Source organism: Lepidochelys olivacea, assembly GCF_965140295.1.
Source record: "Lepidochelys olivacea isolate rLepOli2 genome assembly, chromosome: 14".
NCBI lineage: Eukaryota > Metazoa > Chordata > Testudines > Cheloniidae > Lepidochelys > Lepidochelys olivacea.
This window is the reverse complement of record NC_140424.1, coordinates 19,836,748-19,852,222: the sequence shown is the minus strand read 5'-3', so window position 1 is coordinate 19,852,222 and position 15,475 is coordinate 19,836,748. Positions and strand designations below refer to the sequence as shown.

Here is a 15,475-nt window from a genome sequence, read left to right as displayed (position 1 = left end):
CACTACAGAGCACCAGGACAGGCAGTCGTGCCACCCGGCTGGAGCCAGCCACGCCATCACGCAGAGCGGAGAGCACAAGGTCAGGCTGCGGCTCTGCACCTGCACTGCCCGGCAAGAGCTCGTAGCCCCGCTGCCCAGAGCTTTGCGCCAACAGCACAGTGAGCTGCAGCTGCGGAGGAGGGGGAACAGCAGGGGAGAGGTCAGGGGCTAGCCTCCCAGGCCAGGAGCTCAGGGGCTGGGCAGGAGAGTCTCACAGGCTGGATGTCCCGCGGGCTGTAGTTTGCCCACCTCTGATCTAATCCAACAGCCGGTCTTTGATGATGGTCAACACCAGATGCTTCAGAGGATGGTGCAAGCAACCTCACGTTAGGCAAGTACGGGATACTTTGCCCCCCAATGAATGTCTCACCCAAACCCCTGATAATAAGTGATTGATTTAAACCCTAAAAGCATGAGGTTTTATATTAAACAAATTAAGCATTAACTATAACAACTCTGGTTAACCTTGTTAAACTTGCAAATCGCCATTCCGTCTTTGAATCTTGCTACATTTTTGGCCTCAACATCTTGTGGAAATATGAGTTCCAAAAAGACTAATTAAATATTATGTGAAAAAATATTTCTTTTTATTAGTTTTGAATTTGCCACCTTTCAGTTTCACAGAATGTTCCCTTATTCTTGAGGTCTACAACAGAGAGAACAAAAGCTATTTGCCTTCTCTGTTCCAGTCATTATTTTGTACATTTATTTTCCCCTGTATTCACCTCCTTTCTAAAATAAAGATTTCCGCTCTTTTCAATCTCTCTTCATGAGGGAGTTTCTCAAAGCCCTTAATCACTTTCATTCTTCTCTGAACCCCTTTAAAGTCCCTTGAATCAAAAATAGTCACATTCCATCATTTCTTTTTAGAAAGAATATGACCAAAAAAAAAAAAAAGAGATGTAAACTAGTTCTTGGGTATCTATGTATCTCTCCCTGATCTGTAAATTATTGGTATTTCTAAGCACCTTCGTTTGGTTATTAAAGGTAAAATGTTCAAATTACATGGAATTAAAAAGAAGAAAGAGTATTTTCAGGAGTGCACACAAATAATGAGCTTGTATACTGAGAGCAGCAATTCAAAAAGTAAATACCCAAGACATTATAAATAACATTGTCCTATACACATGCAATCTTTTTCTTTCATCCCTCCAAGGCATTTTTCCATATGGAACATAAGGATGGTGTATATTAATTATATAAATGTGTACACCCAATTAAATGTACTTTAAAATGGTACAGAACTGGGCTGGGCCTTCAGAATTTGCTAATCCACTGTGATGCTTTTTAAACAACCTATTTAGCCTCCTTTGAATCTCTTCTACCTGCATAACCAACATGAATAATTAAAAGACATTCGTTAATGAAAACATACACAATACATATGCATCATTACCCTGAAGAGCTGGATTGGCTTCTCTCTGTTCATTGATGTAATATTCATTACACAATGCAGCAAGTGCAGAGACTGCAGCTTCCTGAAATAAAATTGTGAGCTTTAATAAAATAATAAAATGTCTACTCTAATATAACTGTGTCCAGAGATAGGATAATGGATAAGAAAATAGAACTGAATTCTTTATATTAATCCTATTTATAATTATTCTTTATACTATTCTCCAAAATTATTGAAATCAACTTCTTTTTTATTTTGATTAAACCTCTTGTACATTATCGTCTAGGAGTATCTTTAAACCAGTGTATCCTTACAATTGTCATGTTTTCTTAAGACGACATTATGAATTATACTGATTATATATATTCTATACTAATAGATTATACTGATTAAAATCTAAGAAATTATTACTGATTTCTGTGTACCATATTCTCAGTTCATTTTAGAGTTTTCCTGCTGTACCTAGAAGTGTACGATACAGAAATCTTTTTCTCTATTCTATAATCTACATTATTTCCAAATTCATATGTAACAATTGTATTTCCTCAAAAAATGTAAATTGAACTCAGAAACAACATCTAAGAAATGCTGAGGGGTATAAAAGATTTATTTTCCACTGAATGCATTGGATGAAGTGAGCTGTAGCTCACGAAAGCTTATGCTCAAATAAATTGGTTAGTCTCTAAGGTGCCACAAGTACTCCTTTTCTTTTTGCAAATACAGACTAACACGGCTGCTACTCTGAAACTTAAAATCATAGAAACCGAATATACAGCACAGCTTTTGTCTGACAGTCCCTCAACATGATTACATAATTTCAGTTTAGAATGGGGATGGGGAGCAGCACTGTACACATGGACTTCCATATCTTTAGATGACGGATCTCTGTGACAGGTGCAGCAAACAATTCTATCACAGACATTGCTTGAGAAATTCACAGTAGAGCTACATTTTTCAGCCAATAAAACAGTGATGACCAATGTAGTAATAAAGTTGAGAGCATATAAAAAGAAAAGAAACATGTGCTCTTCATTCCGTATTAATAATAATGATACTTTCATAATAACATAGGTGTTCTCAACTGTGAATAATAAGGACTGGTAAAAAGAAAAGGAGTACTTGTGGCACCTTAGAGACTAACCAATTTATTTGAGCATAAGCTTTCGTAGAGTTTTCCTGCTGTACCTAGAAGTGTACGATACAGAAATCTTTTTCTCTATTCTATAATCTACATTATTTCCAAATTCATATGTAACAACTGTATTTCCTCAAAAAATGTAAAATGAACTCAGAAACAACATCTAAGAAATGCTGAGGGGTATAAAAGATGTATTTTCCACTGAATGCATTGAATGAAGTGAGCTGTAGCTCACAAAAGCTTATGCTCAAATAAATTGGCTAGTCTCTAAGGTGCCACAAGAACTCCTTTTCTTTTTGCGAATACAGACTAACACGGCTGTTACTCTGAAGGACTGGTAAAACAAGAGTTTCCTCTGTCATCTCACAATTCTACCCCAAAAAATATTTAAGAGATGAAGCAGATCAGGTAATATCTTTTAATTGGACTAACTTCTATTGGTGGAAGGTACAAGCTTTTGACCTTGAAAGCTTGTACCTTCAGGTCAAGAAGAGCTCTATGTATCCTGAAAGTGTGTACCTTCCACCAATAGAAGCTTGCCCAATAAAAGATATGACCTCACCTCCACTTTTTCAAGTATCCTAGACCCAAAACAGCTGTAACACTACAAACACCTCAAAAATATTCATCAGATTTTATCTCCATGCTGAGCCAGAGATTTTGAAGAAAGAATCTTATTTATTTTAATATTGCTGATTACTCTAAAACTCTGTATTAGGCAGGTACTCGGAAACATGAAAAATTATCTTCTCACTAACGTGGAGCCATATCTTAGCTTCACATAAAATATCTGGATGTAAAAACCTTCACTATTCACTGTTTATTTGCATGAAACTGCATTATGTAAGTAAAGTAGATGTTCCCATGCCAGGAAAAAAGATTAACTCTCTGTCCTTGAAACATTTTTTTTTTTAAATCAGGGGAAGGATTCTCACCCAGTAGGCAACATCCAACTAAGGTTAGCTTGAAAATCAAGAGTTTTGGTCCAAATTCTCTTGACTTAAGTCTATGATCAGTTGTCTATGAGCTCAGTGCCAATTTCCTACAATAAATCACCTGTCAAACTTCTTGGCTACATCTCTACAGTTTTCATGGGTAAATCAAGAACTCCAAAATTTCTGATTTTAGATTCTTCTCCAATGATTTGGATACCTTCCTGCCTTCTCCTCCTCTCCTGACTTTGTATGTATTTAAAAAACTGGGCCACCAGTACTCATGCATTTTTGTAATTAAAAGGGACTATAGAAGGGAATTTTCTTAAGCTTGTCTATTGTGAGAAAAGTAGTCGTGTGAAAATGCTACCTTCTACACAATGAAACTTGTGTGTTTGGAGTTATATTTGCTTGCTTTACCAACAAAAACTTTTTTAATTCAGGTTAGCACTATGGAGTCAACAAAAGTATGTTCCAGCAAGCTGTATACTATTCTGCTTCACACATCAGTAACATTGTCAGAATGATGTTAGAGGTAGGAGGACTATAGCTGGATTTTTACACCTCTGAGTCTGTAGTCCTGGTAAATTGGACAGTCACATTAAATCTGATTTGCAAAAGTCATCAGGAGAGGATAATTGTGGCAGCATTTACAGGAATACCCCGAGTACCCTCCTTCCATCCCAATAATCCCCCAGTCAGCATACTTTATTCTATGCAGAGCACAGATAAAGCAATCTCAAACCAGAGTCTCCTGGTATTAAGAGGGAAAGACAAGTCTAGTGAAATGTCATCCTTTCTCCAATTTTTGGGAAAGCAGGGCAGAAAGTTCAACACATACTATTTATTTCTGTATGCATAACAACATTGCATTATACTGTCACTCCCATCATGAAAATTGAGACCTACAAAATAAAACAGGAAAGCCAAAGTGAAGCCCCTTAAACAAAATAAAATCAGCAAAGCAAGATTGCTTTTGAAGTTATCATCAAATGGCAGACAGGTAGAAGACGTCAGCTTGAAGCATTACTGTCAGTAAGTGCCTTTACAATATCAACTGTCGAAGGTGGAAAGTAACACTCAAAAGATGATTTTTGGAATTTTGGAGACTGGATGGTTACAAGAAAGGAACTCCTTTAGCCAATTTAAGAGATGAACATTCAGGGATCTCTCATATCCCTCAGGAAAAGAAAATGAAACTTTCACAAGACAAAACACACAGACCACTCAAGAGCCTACAAAAGAGTTGTCTGTTTAAATGAGCATGCAAACAAATACAAAGCACAGGGTATTAAGAGAAAAGGAGACTGGAGAACCACAGAATAAATCATCATGAAGGGGAAAATTTTTCGAAAGCAAAGATGATACCACTTGGTTTTAAACTTGAGAAAGCATTTCTGATAAACTCCACACAGTCAGGTTACACCATTCCACAACAGCAGGAGACAGAATTTCAAAAAGGACAAAACCATTAGTCTTACTAGTTCTTTCAGCTCCACTGTTAATTTCTGTTTTTTTTTAAAACCATTAGTTTTCCTATCCCACACCAGGAAGCGAGAACTTCTAGTAGAACAAAGGCTATAATGCTGCTGAGAGCAACAAGGAAAATATATCATCAGGAATGTTTGCCTTCATGGTATTTGTTTAATAAAGCCAAAGAGGATAGAATTACTGTACCTTTATTTGCTGTCTTGCAGTGCTTGAAACAAGAGGCAGACTTCTTAAACTGTCATTTATCAACCATTGCCAGCCATCTGGAGTGGCAGAAAAGATATTCAGTATAATTTTAATGACATAGTCTTAGGTATATTGACATCTATTTATAGTGATCAGCAATTAATTAAAACTACTTATTTTTTCTTGCTCTTTCTCAAATAACTGAAGGTGTGAATTACAATGAATGTAGTTATCTTGTTTCCATTCACTGAAGGGGGGAGGGATAGCTCAGTGGTTTGAGCATTGGCCTGCTAATCCCAGGGTTTGTGAGTTCAGTCCTTGAGCAGGCCATTTGGGATCTGGGGCAAAAATTGGGGATTGGTCCTGCTTTGAGCAGGGGGTTGGACTAGATGACCTCCTGAGGTCCCTTCCAACCCTGATATTCTATGAAGTGTCATCTATGAAATACACAAGCTATAGGGCTCAGTGCTTTTCTCCTGAGCCTGTAATGTGATGAACAGATAGGAAGAAACAATTTGTAACAACTTATTCAGGACAGATGCTGCTAAAGGTCCAGGCCAGGTCTACACTACAATTTATTTTTGTATAACTTAGGTCATTCAGGGGTATGAATAAGTGCCCCCTCTCCTCCCGAGCAGCATAAGTTATACCACCTAAGCACTGGTCGGGACAGTGCTATGTCGATAGGAGAGCTTCTCCCACCAAAATAGCTACCACCTCTCGCAGAGGTAGATTTATTATGCTGACAAGAGCGCGCTCTCCCACTTGCACGAGTGTCTTCATCAGACATGCCACATCAAAGCAGCTGTGCCAATGAAGCACTTCTAGTGTAGACTAGCCCTCAGTCAAATAGTCACCATGATGCAGGATTTCATAGGTGGGGAGTACAAAAAAGGGCATTCCAACAGGAACCCTCTATTTGTTGAAAAAATAATAAATGTTACTGACCAACCCTTAATCAAGCAGAAATGCTCAAAAGGAGAGTCTTATCTTCCCACTGCTAAATATTATGATTTTCAGAGACTTTTTGACAACTTTAAGAGAAAGAGGCTTGCTTGGGGGTGACACAAACAAAAATTTTCTTCATACACTGCTATATGCAATATCTTCAACCACAGATTTGTGTACCTTTTTGAGATTTGTTAACAAGATGTTATTGAGTAAGGGTAGGTTATCAAAACTTAGTTTCCTTGAATAACATCACTGACTAGTACTATGTAACTTCGAGAATATAATTAGAATGATGCCATAATATAAGACCACTGAAAGTAGTATTACATACCGATTATGGGATCCTCTCGAAATGGCATTTTTGAAAGTGACAACTTTTCAATTAAAGTGCAGACTGGGGGGGAGGGGAGGAGAGAAAAAAAGGCAATTATATCATTTCTGAAAATAGTAACTTGCAATAATGTTGACAAAATGCAGTCATACCAGTACTGATGTAATATCTACAGTTGTAAAAGAGTGTACTTAAAACAGAAGAGCAGAAAATGTTGCAAATAGAAATATTCTAACATTATAGCTCAAAAATAAATATATAACAAGGAAACTGAAATGGAATTATTCTTGTGGTTCCAACATCAAAAAAGAACTTACACTACAGTAACTGGGGTCTTTCCAGATGTGGTAGTCCCACTGTAAGGCATGTGAAATCAGATTTTATTTTTAATAGCTGTGTCTGTTGGGGCCGTAAATGCACCCTGTGCCTCCTCATGTTCCCATGCGAGGATATAAAGGGTGGAGTGGCCAGGAACCTCCCATAGTTCCCTCACAACTCAAAGCCCATCTTGGTTGAAGACTCCAAAATGTGGGGACTGGAGGATGGGTAATGGGATCTATGCTGGCTACAATATCTCAGAGAAGTACAGTTATTGTAGGGTAAGTAACCATTCTTTCTTCTTCGAGTATGTGTCAGTGTGGACTTCATCGTAGGTGACTGGCAAGTAGTATCCCTATGGGACAGTGGGAATGAATGAGGAGTTTCAGTTGTATCAGTCAAATAGTGATTGTAGCACTGCTCTCCCAAAACTGGCATCCAACCTATCCACTAAAACCAAGGAGCAGTCTTTGACAAAGGCCAGGGGAATTACTCTACATAGCCACCTTGTAGATTTCTGATAGCACATGCCAGCTAATATCATGGCAAGACGTACTGTGTTATCCATTTCCATAGCTTTTGTGATGAGATGGCTAGATCTCTAGAACACCTGACTAGGGCTAAAAGTACATAGGGAAACAATCTGAATGGTTTCATCCTGTCAGTGTAATCTAATGTGTGTAATTTCTTTTCCCCCCATAGCCAAACATAGGTTCAAGAAGAAGACAGGTAGGTTGATTAACTAGTTTAGGTAAACTTCTGAAATAACCTTAGGGTACATCTTCACTACCCGCTGATCCGGGTAGTGATCGATCTATCAGGGATCGATTTATCACGTCTTGTCTAGTTCAAATCCCCCCCAGTGTAGCCCAGGCCTTAGGAATGAACTTCAGGTGAGGTCTCAGCAACACCTTGTCCCTATGTAATGTCATATAGCAAGGTTCAGCCATAAGTGCCTGAAGGCACTCATTCACTCTTCTGACTGAAGTAATAGCCACAAGGAAGATCATCTTTCAGAGTGAGGTGATGCAAGGGGCATTCTGATAGAAGTTCAAATTGAGGTTCCATTAAATTCTAGAGGACTACTGAGGTCCCAGACGGGGTGGGTTCTCAGACTGGTGGCTAAAAATTTGGTAACAGTGGGTGAGAGAAGACCAAACATAATTGCACAGGTGCATGCTAAGCTGAAATTGCTGTGACATGGATTTTAATCCATGTTGAACTAAAGGCCAGCCTGCTATAAGTGCAATCAGTAGTCAAAGAACAGACTACAGAGAGTCCAGACCATGTTGGACTTCCCATATCAAGAACCTCTTTCATTTAAAAGAATAAGTTTTCCGGCTCTGTATCAAGATTTCCTGGATCTGTAGGGAGCAGTCCTGGTCCATGGTACGAAACACCCAACAGCCACATCTTCAGATGCAGTGACTGCAAGTCTGGATGAAGCATCTGGCCATAGTGCATAAGCTCAGTTCCAGGTGGTTTGGGAGCTCTTTGAATAGCAGTGCCACAGGATAATGCCTCAGATCCAGCTCTGGTGCCAGACACCACCCCAATACCAATGATGTCTCCTTCACTACACTACCCTGATTCATCTCCAGAGTGGTTCTATCCTGTGCACTGAATGAGGAAGAAGGGTTCCTGTGCAAAAAAATAGTATGTGATCATGTAATTAGACATTGTCATAATGCATATGATACCGGGGCCAAATTTAAGATTGCATTGACAACCTGAATACTGGCATTTCTTAACTTCTGAATACTTGACTTTGCAACTTTACTGTTCTTTTAATGTAGGTTGTGTGGGTGGGATGTGCAAGCAAGGGAGACAGAGAAAGAAAGAGAGAGCTTATATATACAGTGTTGATATTGCAAGAAAACAGTGGAATGCCAAGAGATGCAAAAGTTGACGTAAATAGAGTAAATTAACTAACATATATTTGCTATTTTAATTCAACAAAAATAGCACCAGCCAGCTAACATGCAGAGGGACACCTACCAGCTGGTCTCATTAGTTCTCCACCTAAACCCCTGGAAAATAGAAACAAAAATGCAATATTTTCAGATGATCGATTACTGCATACAATTAGGTAAGCTGCTTACTAAAGCACAATAAGTTTTCAAATGAAAAGTAGCCACAGAAATACAACAAGTAACACTCAAGTCTTCCCAAGATTAAGCTTGTAAACCCTCCAATCTTACGTTTGACCAACTCTCAAACAGCGCTGTACCGTCTACTGCCTTAATTCACTACAAAATGCTCCATACAAAACCTTATTGTACACTCCATCTTTTCTTTTCCAAAGAACAAAGACCTAATTTCTCTAATCCTATTTGAAAAATAAAAGGCACTCAGGTTCATGCTTTTTTCTGATAGCCTCACTTTAGAAGTACTATGGCCCTGTGGAATTTACCACAGGATTTTTCAGTCACAAAATCTGTCACCATCCTAGAGTCTTTCCACTTGAGGAGCAATTGTTTGAAAATCTTTTCAAACGATATTAGAACTTTATTCTCTAGTTTATTCTTTTATATCAGAGCATAAAGCTTCAAATCTTCTTTGCTTAGTATTATTTGGTAACAGAAAAACAAAGTTTAAAGCTTGAGAATACAGATGCATGCCTTCTATACAGCATGGATTTTTGGAAGAGCTCTCCTACAATATACCACTCAGCAAAATTACACTGGTGGTCCAGGCAATGCAGACCTGCCAACCTTACAGGTTTTCCTCATAAGTTATGGATTTGCAGACCGTTCTATAGGGAAATCTGCTGTGTTTGGCTGCTGTTCCTCATAAACCCTGCCTCCTAAGGAAGAGCAATCAATTTATTATTCAGCATTTCACTAAACTGACACAAAGTATCAGTCCACTTTTATTCTAAGTGTTACTGTAGTGTTGGCACTTCCTATTTCCCCCCCCAAAAAACCTACACACTATCTCCAAACGTCATGACCTACCTGAATGTGCTTCCTTCAAGGTTTATAGATCAAATTCAGTCCTTAAACTGACTACTGCAGTACCAGTTTCCATTAGCCAACTGTTTTCCATACAATTTTGGAGCCTTAAAATGCTAACACAGTTCTACAGAAAGTGACTTTTTAATAGGAGCTCAGTGTAATTCAGTGAAATTCACACATTGGGGTAGGAAATTCCTTGCAGCAGAGATGGAATGGTAAAGCTCCCAGATCGCAGATCTAATATCTTATTTGAACATGAATGTTTACTTCCACTTTACTTAGACGCCGATTAGAACCAAGCAACAGTACTTTGTTTTTAATTTACATGCAAATTCAAATTACTTTCACAGAATTGTTTTTAAAGTCAATTTTGGAAGAAGTTAGGAATCTCCTTTTCAAATTACAAGGATAACGTTACATAGAGTATTTTAGAACTGAACAGCTTCTATGGCATCATAAGCAGTAAGTGTTATTCAGGTGTCTGAATACATTAAATCTGGAAGTTATCCAAAAAGCTAAGAACCTCTGCTGACATACATTATTCCATATTAGCATTAGTCTTGGATTAATGGTGATGTACATGGTCTTTGTTTAATGGAAACTATTAAACATGTCCTGCCATGCTTTCACAACATGAGAATCCCAACGAGAATGCTTCCCCCTTCCTAAAATTTAAAAAACTGCTATCTGATTTCCAACTTAACATACACATATACACAATACCAAAACATTTCATACTTTCGTTATATAAAGCAAGTGCTCACTGATATTCATATTATTTGTTGATTCTGTTTTAACTTTAGGCGACATAGTTAATGAACCTCTATGTGGAAAAGAATTTACCATCTTTTCTTCCCATATGTTACATATATTAGAATTTCTTCAGAGAATTTTACAGCTCACCTATTTGCTAACAGACCTAGAGTGCCAACTGAGGATAATTAAACATACTTAAATAATAAGAATTAAAATATTAGTAGCATTCTCACGTGCACAAATTCCTTAAGTGGTAGAAAAACACTACCAATATATATGATGGTCACCCTTACCTAAAAAATACAAGTATAAACATAAATGTACTATACTGAAAAACGTTAAGAGACTTATCAAGCCAGATTAAGACTGAAATCGAGTTTGGACATTTTAGCTGTGAAGTGTAATTTATAGAATAGGCAGAACAAATCTGACAATTAGAAATGCAGACAGTAACTATTGTGATATGAATCCCTTAAAACATAGGTTCATCACAAAAATAAATTAGATCCATTCAGCTTCTTAAGGGACTTTGTCCACTCAAAATAGAATTACAGGAATATTTTAAGGTTTAGTTTATACATTATAGGGCTGCAGAAATACAAAGCAGTGTGACCAATAATATTTCAGTGATCATGTCATCTGTATAAAAGATTCCAAACTGAGGTGGAGGGAACTAGTTTTCAGTGGTCAGAGATGGAATAGCTGAGAATCTGATGGGATTTGTTATGCTCATCTTCAAATTATGTGGAAACTAAATTTCAACCAACCAACATGGAACCAACCAAAGGTCACAGAATCATAGACCTAAATTTGGATCACAGAAAAAACTTTTTTTTTTCCTGTAGACACAAGGCTATGGGTGAAATCCTGACCCTACTGAAGTCACTGGTAATTTTGAAAATGATGTGGAGTCCTCACTTTTTGCCTCCTTTTCAGATATCTGACAAAAAAATAGGTTTTCCTGAACACGAAGAAGCTGAGCACAAGCTGATCTACATGCTTGTAGAGGGACTTATCTTTCATAGCTACTAAAACTATTTACAATCAGTCTTCCTTCTAGCAACCACTGAAGTCTCATTAGACATTACCCTATTTCAAAACTTGAAGGCTGATATAAAACACTTTGCTTGTTGATATAAAATACATCACCGCCATCTGAATATCAGTTTAAACAAAAGGCAATTGTAGGACACCAAATTTCTAAAGGTTGCCACAGTATTATGAATGTCCTCCCCAAGATACTGTTGTTAACATGAATTCCTGGAAGAACCAGTGTTGCTGGGTGTAAAATTATTTGAAAATTATTTGGATTTGTGGGAATTGAAAGAGCAATCTTTTCACAAGACTGGAATTTGTCTCCCACTAAGTTTATATGCCTCAGAGTCTTTCACTGGGATGCATGCCAAGAGACATGCTTGCCCTGAAACTACTGGGATTTCAAAGACCTTTGAGGCTGTTAACAATGAGGCAAGCCTATTATCCTTAGCCTGGTACTTGCTGATACCTGCAGGCTGTCTTACCCTCTCAAAAAAGTTGAAATATCCTAGACTTTTCATTGCAAGCACAAAGCTTTTGCAACACTTGACCCATGTCTAGGAGGTTTGTTAGGGGAAAAAAGGGTGGGATTTGGAACACTTTATTTGGAAATTGTGTCACACCAGTAATCAGGGCCATGATACATACTTATATTTCAACTCATTGCAAAACAGCTCTGCTTGATCAGCCAGTTCTTAAAAGTTAGGCAAGTCATCACATTTTGTGGCATAAGGATGCTGCCACAGCAGCTGAACACATTAGTTAACACATAAGGAACAATCCCAACACAGAACACGACAGTCTAAACTCAAAGTTCCATGATTACCATATTACAGATATGAAATACCTTCTTATGTGTATAGCCATCTACAACACACAGACAGTCTCTGAATTCAAAGCAATGAGATCAAAGCAAAACAATATGCAGTATGTGGCAACAAATGACTCATGGATCTGGGAGTTGCTCTTCACTAAAAAGGTTAAGGGTGGCCAGATACTCAACACAATTAATATAAACAAGGGGGAAGAAATGAAAGCCAAAATAGGGAAAGAACAGGTTAAATTATATATAGATAATGAAATTCATCCTAGGGTGCTTAAGGAACTAGTTGAGGCAATCTCAGAACCATTATCAATTATCTTCAAGAACTTATGGAAGACAGGTAAGGCTCCAAAGGACTGGAGAAAAGTCAAACATAGTACCTATCTTTTAAAAAAGGGAACAAAGAGGAACAAAGAGAATTATAGACCAGTGAGCCTAACTTCAATACCCGGAAAGATACTGGAACAAATTATTCAACAATGAATCTGTAAGCCTCTAAAGGATAATAGGGTTGTAAGGAATAACCAACATGGATTTCTCAAGAACAAATCATGCCAAACTAACCTAATTTCCTTCTTTGACAGAGATACTGGCCTAGCAGAAACGGGGAAGCAGTAGACATGATATATCTTGATTTCTGTAAGACTTGACACAACCCATGTGACATTCTCATAAGAAAACTAAGGAAATGTGTGTTAGATGAAATTACTGTAAGGTGGGTGCACAAGTGGTTGAAAGGCTGTACTTGAAGAGTAATTATCAATGGTTTGCTGTCAAACTGGGAGAACATATCTAGTAGGGTCCCAATTACTTGAATAATGTAGTGGTGAATATGCTGGTAAAATATACATATGGACACCAAGCTGAGAGCAGTTGCAAATACTCTGGAGGACAGGATTAGAATTCAAAACGGCCCTGACTATCAAACAACTGGTCTGAAATCAACAAGACGAAATTAAATAACGATAAGTGCAAAGTACTTAATTTAGGAAGGGAAAAATCAAATGCACAAATACAAAATGGGGAATAACTGGCTAGGTGGTAGTGCTGTTGAAAAGGATCTGGCGGTTATAGTGGATGAAATATTGAATGTGTGTCAACAATATGATGCAGTTGCAAAAAAGCTAGTATTCTGGACTGGATTAACAAGAATGTCATATGTAAGGCCTGGGAAGTAATTTTTCTGTTCTATTCGGCACTGATGAAGTCTCCATTGCAGTACCATATACAATTCTGGGTGCCACACTTTAGGAAAGATGTGGACAAACTGGAGAGAGTCCAGAGGAGAACAACAAAAATTATGAAAGGTTTAGAAAACCTGAGCTAGGAGAAAAGATTAAAAAACTGGGCATGTCTAGTCTTGAAAAAAGACGACTGAGGAAGAACCTAGTAACAGTCTTCAAATATGTCCACCGAAGGTTGGACAAATAGTAATGGGCTTAATTTTCAGCAAGGGAAATTTAGGTTAGCTATTAGGAAAATCTTTCTAACTCTAAAGGTAGTTAAATTCTCCCTTCCAAGGGAGCTTGTGGAATCCCCACCATTGGAGGTTTTTAAGAACAGGTTGGACAAACACCTGTCAGAGATGGTCTAGGTTTACCTGGTCCTGCCTAAGTGCAGGGGGCTGGACATGGTAACCTCTCAAGGTCCCTTCCAGCCCTACATTTCTATAATTCTATGATTAACACTATACATCATGGCATATTCAGCACTGACTGAAACCTTGAAGGCCTAATAAATCCACAGTTAGTAGTATAAAAGCCAGAGACAAGTATCTGGAAGAGGCACCGCATTTCAGCTTGTATCAATGCTCTACTCATCTCTAAATGACCATGTTACCCCAGTCTTTATGGCAAGACCTATATCAACTTCAGAACTGGAGTCAAGAAATGAGGTACAAGTTAAATGTTCAGAATTGCTCTTCAACCTGATATCTCCTCAAGAGTCTCAACAATCATATGCAAGACGCTGCCATTTAAAGAAAAGGATCACTATTGAAAATGTAACTTTATTCAAAGCTTCTTTGATAATGAATGCTACTACAATGCCTCAAGTGCATTACGATAATGTCCCAGCTAACAAGAAAAGATATCACCCATACTTGTTTCATGGTGAACACCATACAGATTGGATTTAAAATGCTTCAAATATAATTAGGCTGGGATATTGGCCTCTTTTCCCACATGAGATATCTTAAGACATAACTCTCCACATGTGTCAAGTTGGAAGCTTTTGTTTGCACTAGGTAATGCTTAAAGTAGGTATGGGTATGTCAATTTTTCCAAAACTACAAAATATCATACACACACAAAAAAGGTATACTGGACCTGATGATCAGCTCACACTGATGTAACTTCATTAGCTTTCCCTCGAATTACTCCTGATTTACATTAGATTGAAATCAAAACCAAGCTCACCGTATCATATGCTTAACTAAAAACATACATGAAAATTCTTCAGCCAACCAGCACTCTTAAGAAAGCTTTTGGACAGAATTAATCAATACCATGTCTAAAGGAAAGGAGAATGTAGGCAAATACTGAATTTGTGTAGACTTACTTTAACTTTTTCATGACACAATAGTAAATCTACAAAAGCATTTAAGTAGGAGGTAAGGGAGGAACTAACGTATGAAAAAAATGATTAATGAAACTGAGGGCAGGGAGATCTGGCTTAACAGCATATAAAAACAAAGATCTGATTACAGCAAATGTATTACATAATATCTCAATTTCTGAGACAATGCAAAATCTTGTTTGCATATTAAAAAAAACATGATCTGCCCTATAATTTTTTCAGGCATAACCTAAGTCCACAGTTCATAATTAGGTCAGTCTTACTAATGGTAATCATTAATAAAAAGTTTCAGAATAACAGCCGTGTTAGTCTGTATTCGCAAAAAGAAAAGGAGTACTTGTGGCACCTTAGAGACTTACCAACAGGAGAATGGGTTTGTGGGGAGGGAGGGGGGACACACCTGGATTTTTGCTGGAAATGGCCCAACTTGATTAACATACACATTGTAAGGAGAATGATCACTTTAGATAAGCTATTACCACCAGGAGAGTGGGGAGGGGGGAGAGAAAACCTTTTGTAGTGGTAAGCACCCATTTTTTCATGCT

General features: G+C 37.7%; 1 protein-coding gene across 4 annotated transcripts in view; it reads right to left on the bottom strand.

Moving 5' to 3' along the window:
• The window catches only part of TBCD (tubulin folding cofactor D), a 259,864-nt gene that overhangs the window by 84,884 nt on the left and 159,505 nt on the right, over nucleotides 1–15,475 (bottom strand). For all 4 annotated transcript variants that reach the window (XM_084646626.1, XM_084646625.1, XM_084646628.1 and 1 more), the window contains exons 24-27: nucleotides 8,781–8,812; nucleotides 6,465–6,527; nucleotides 5,183–5,259; nucleotides 1,436–1,517 (exon numbers count right to left, since the gene is read on the bottom strand). In XM_084646626.1, the coding sequence (XP_084502752.1) occupies nucleotides 1,436–1,517; nucleotides 5,183–5,259; nucleotides 6,465–6,527; nucleotides 8,781–8,812 (254 nt within the window). The remainder of the gene's footprint in view (nucleotides 1–1,435; nucleotides 1,518–5,182; nucleotides 5,260–6,464; nucleotides 6,528–8,780; nucleotides 8,813–15,475) is intronic.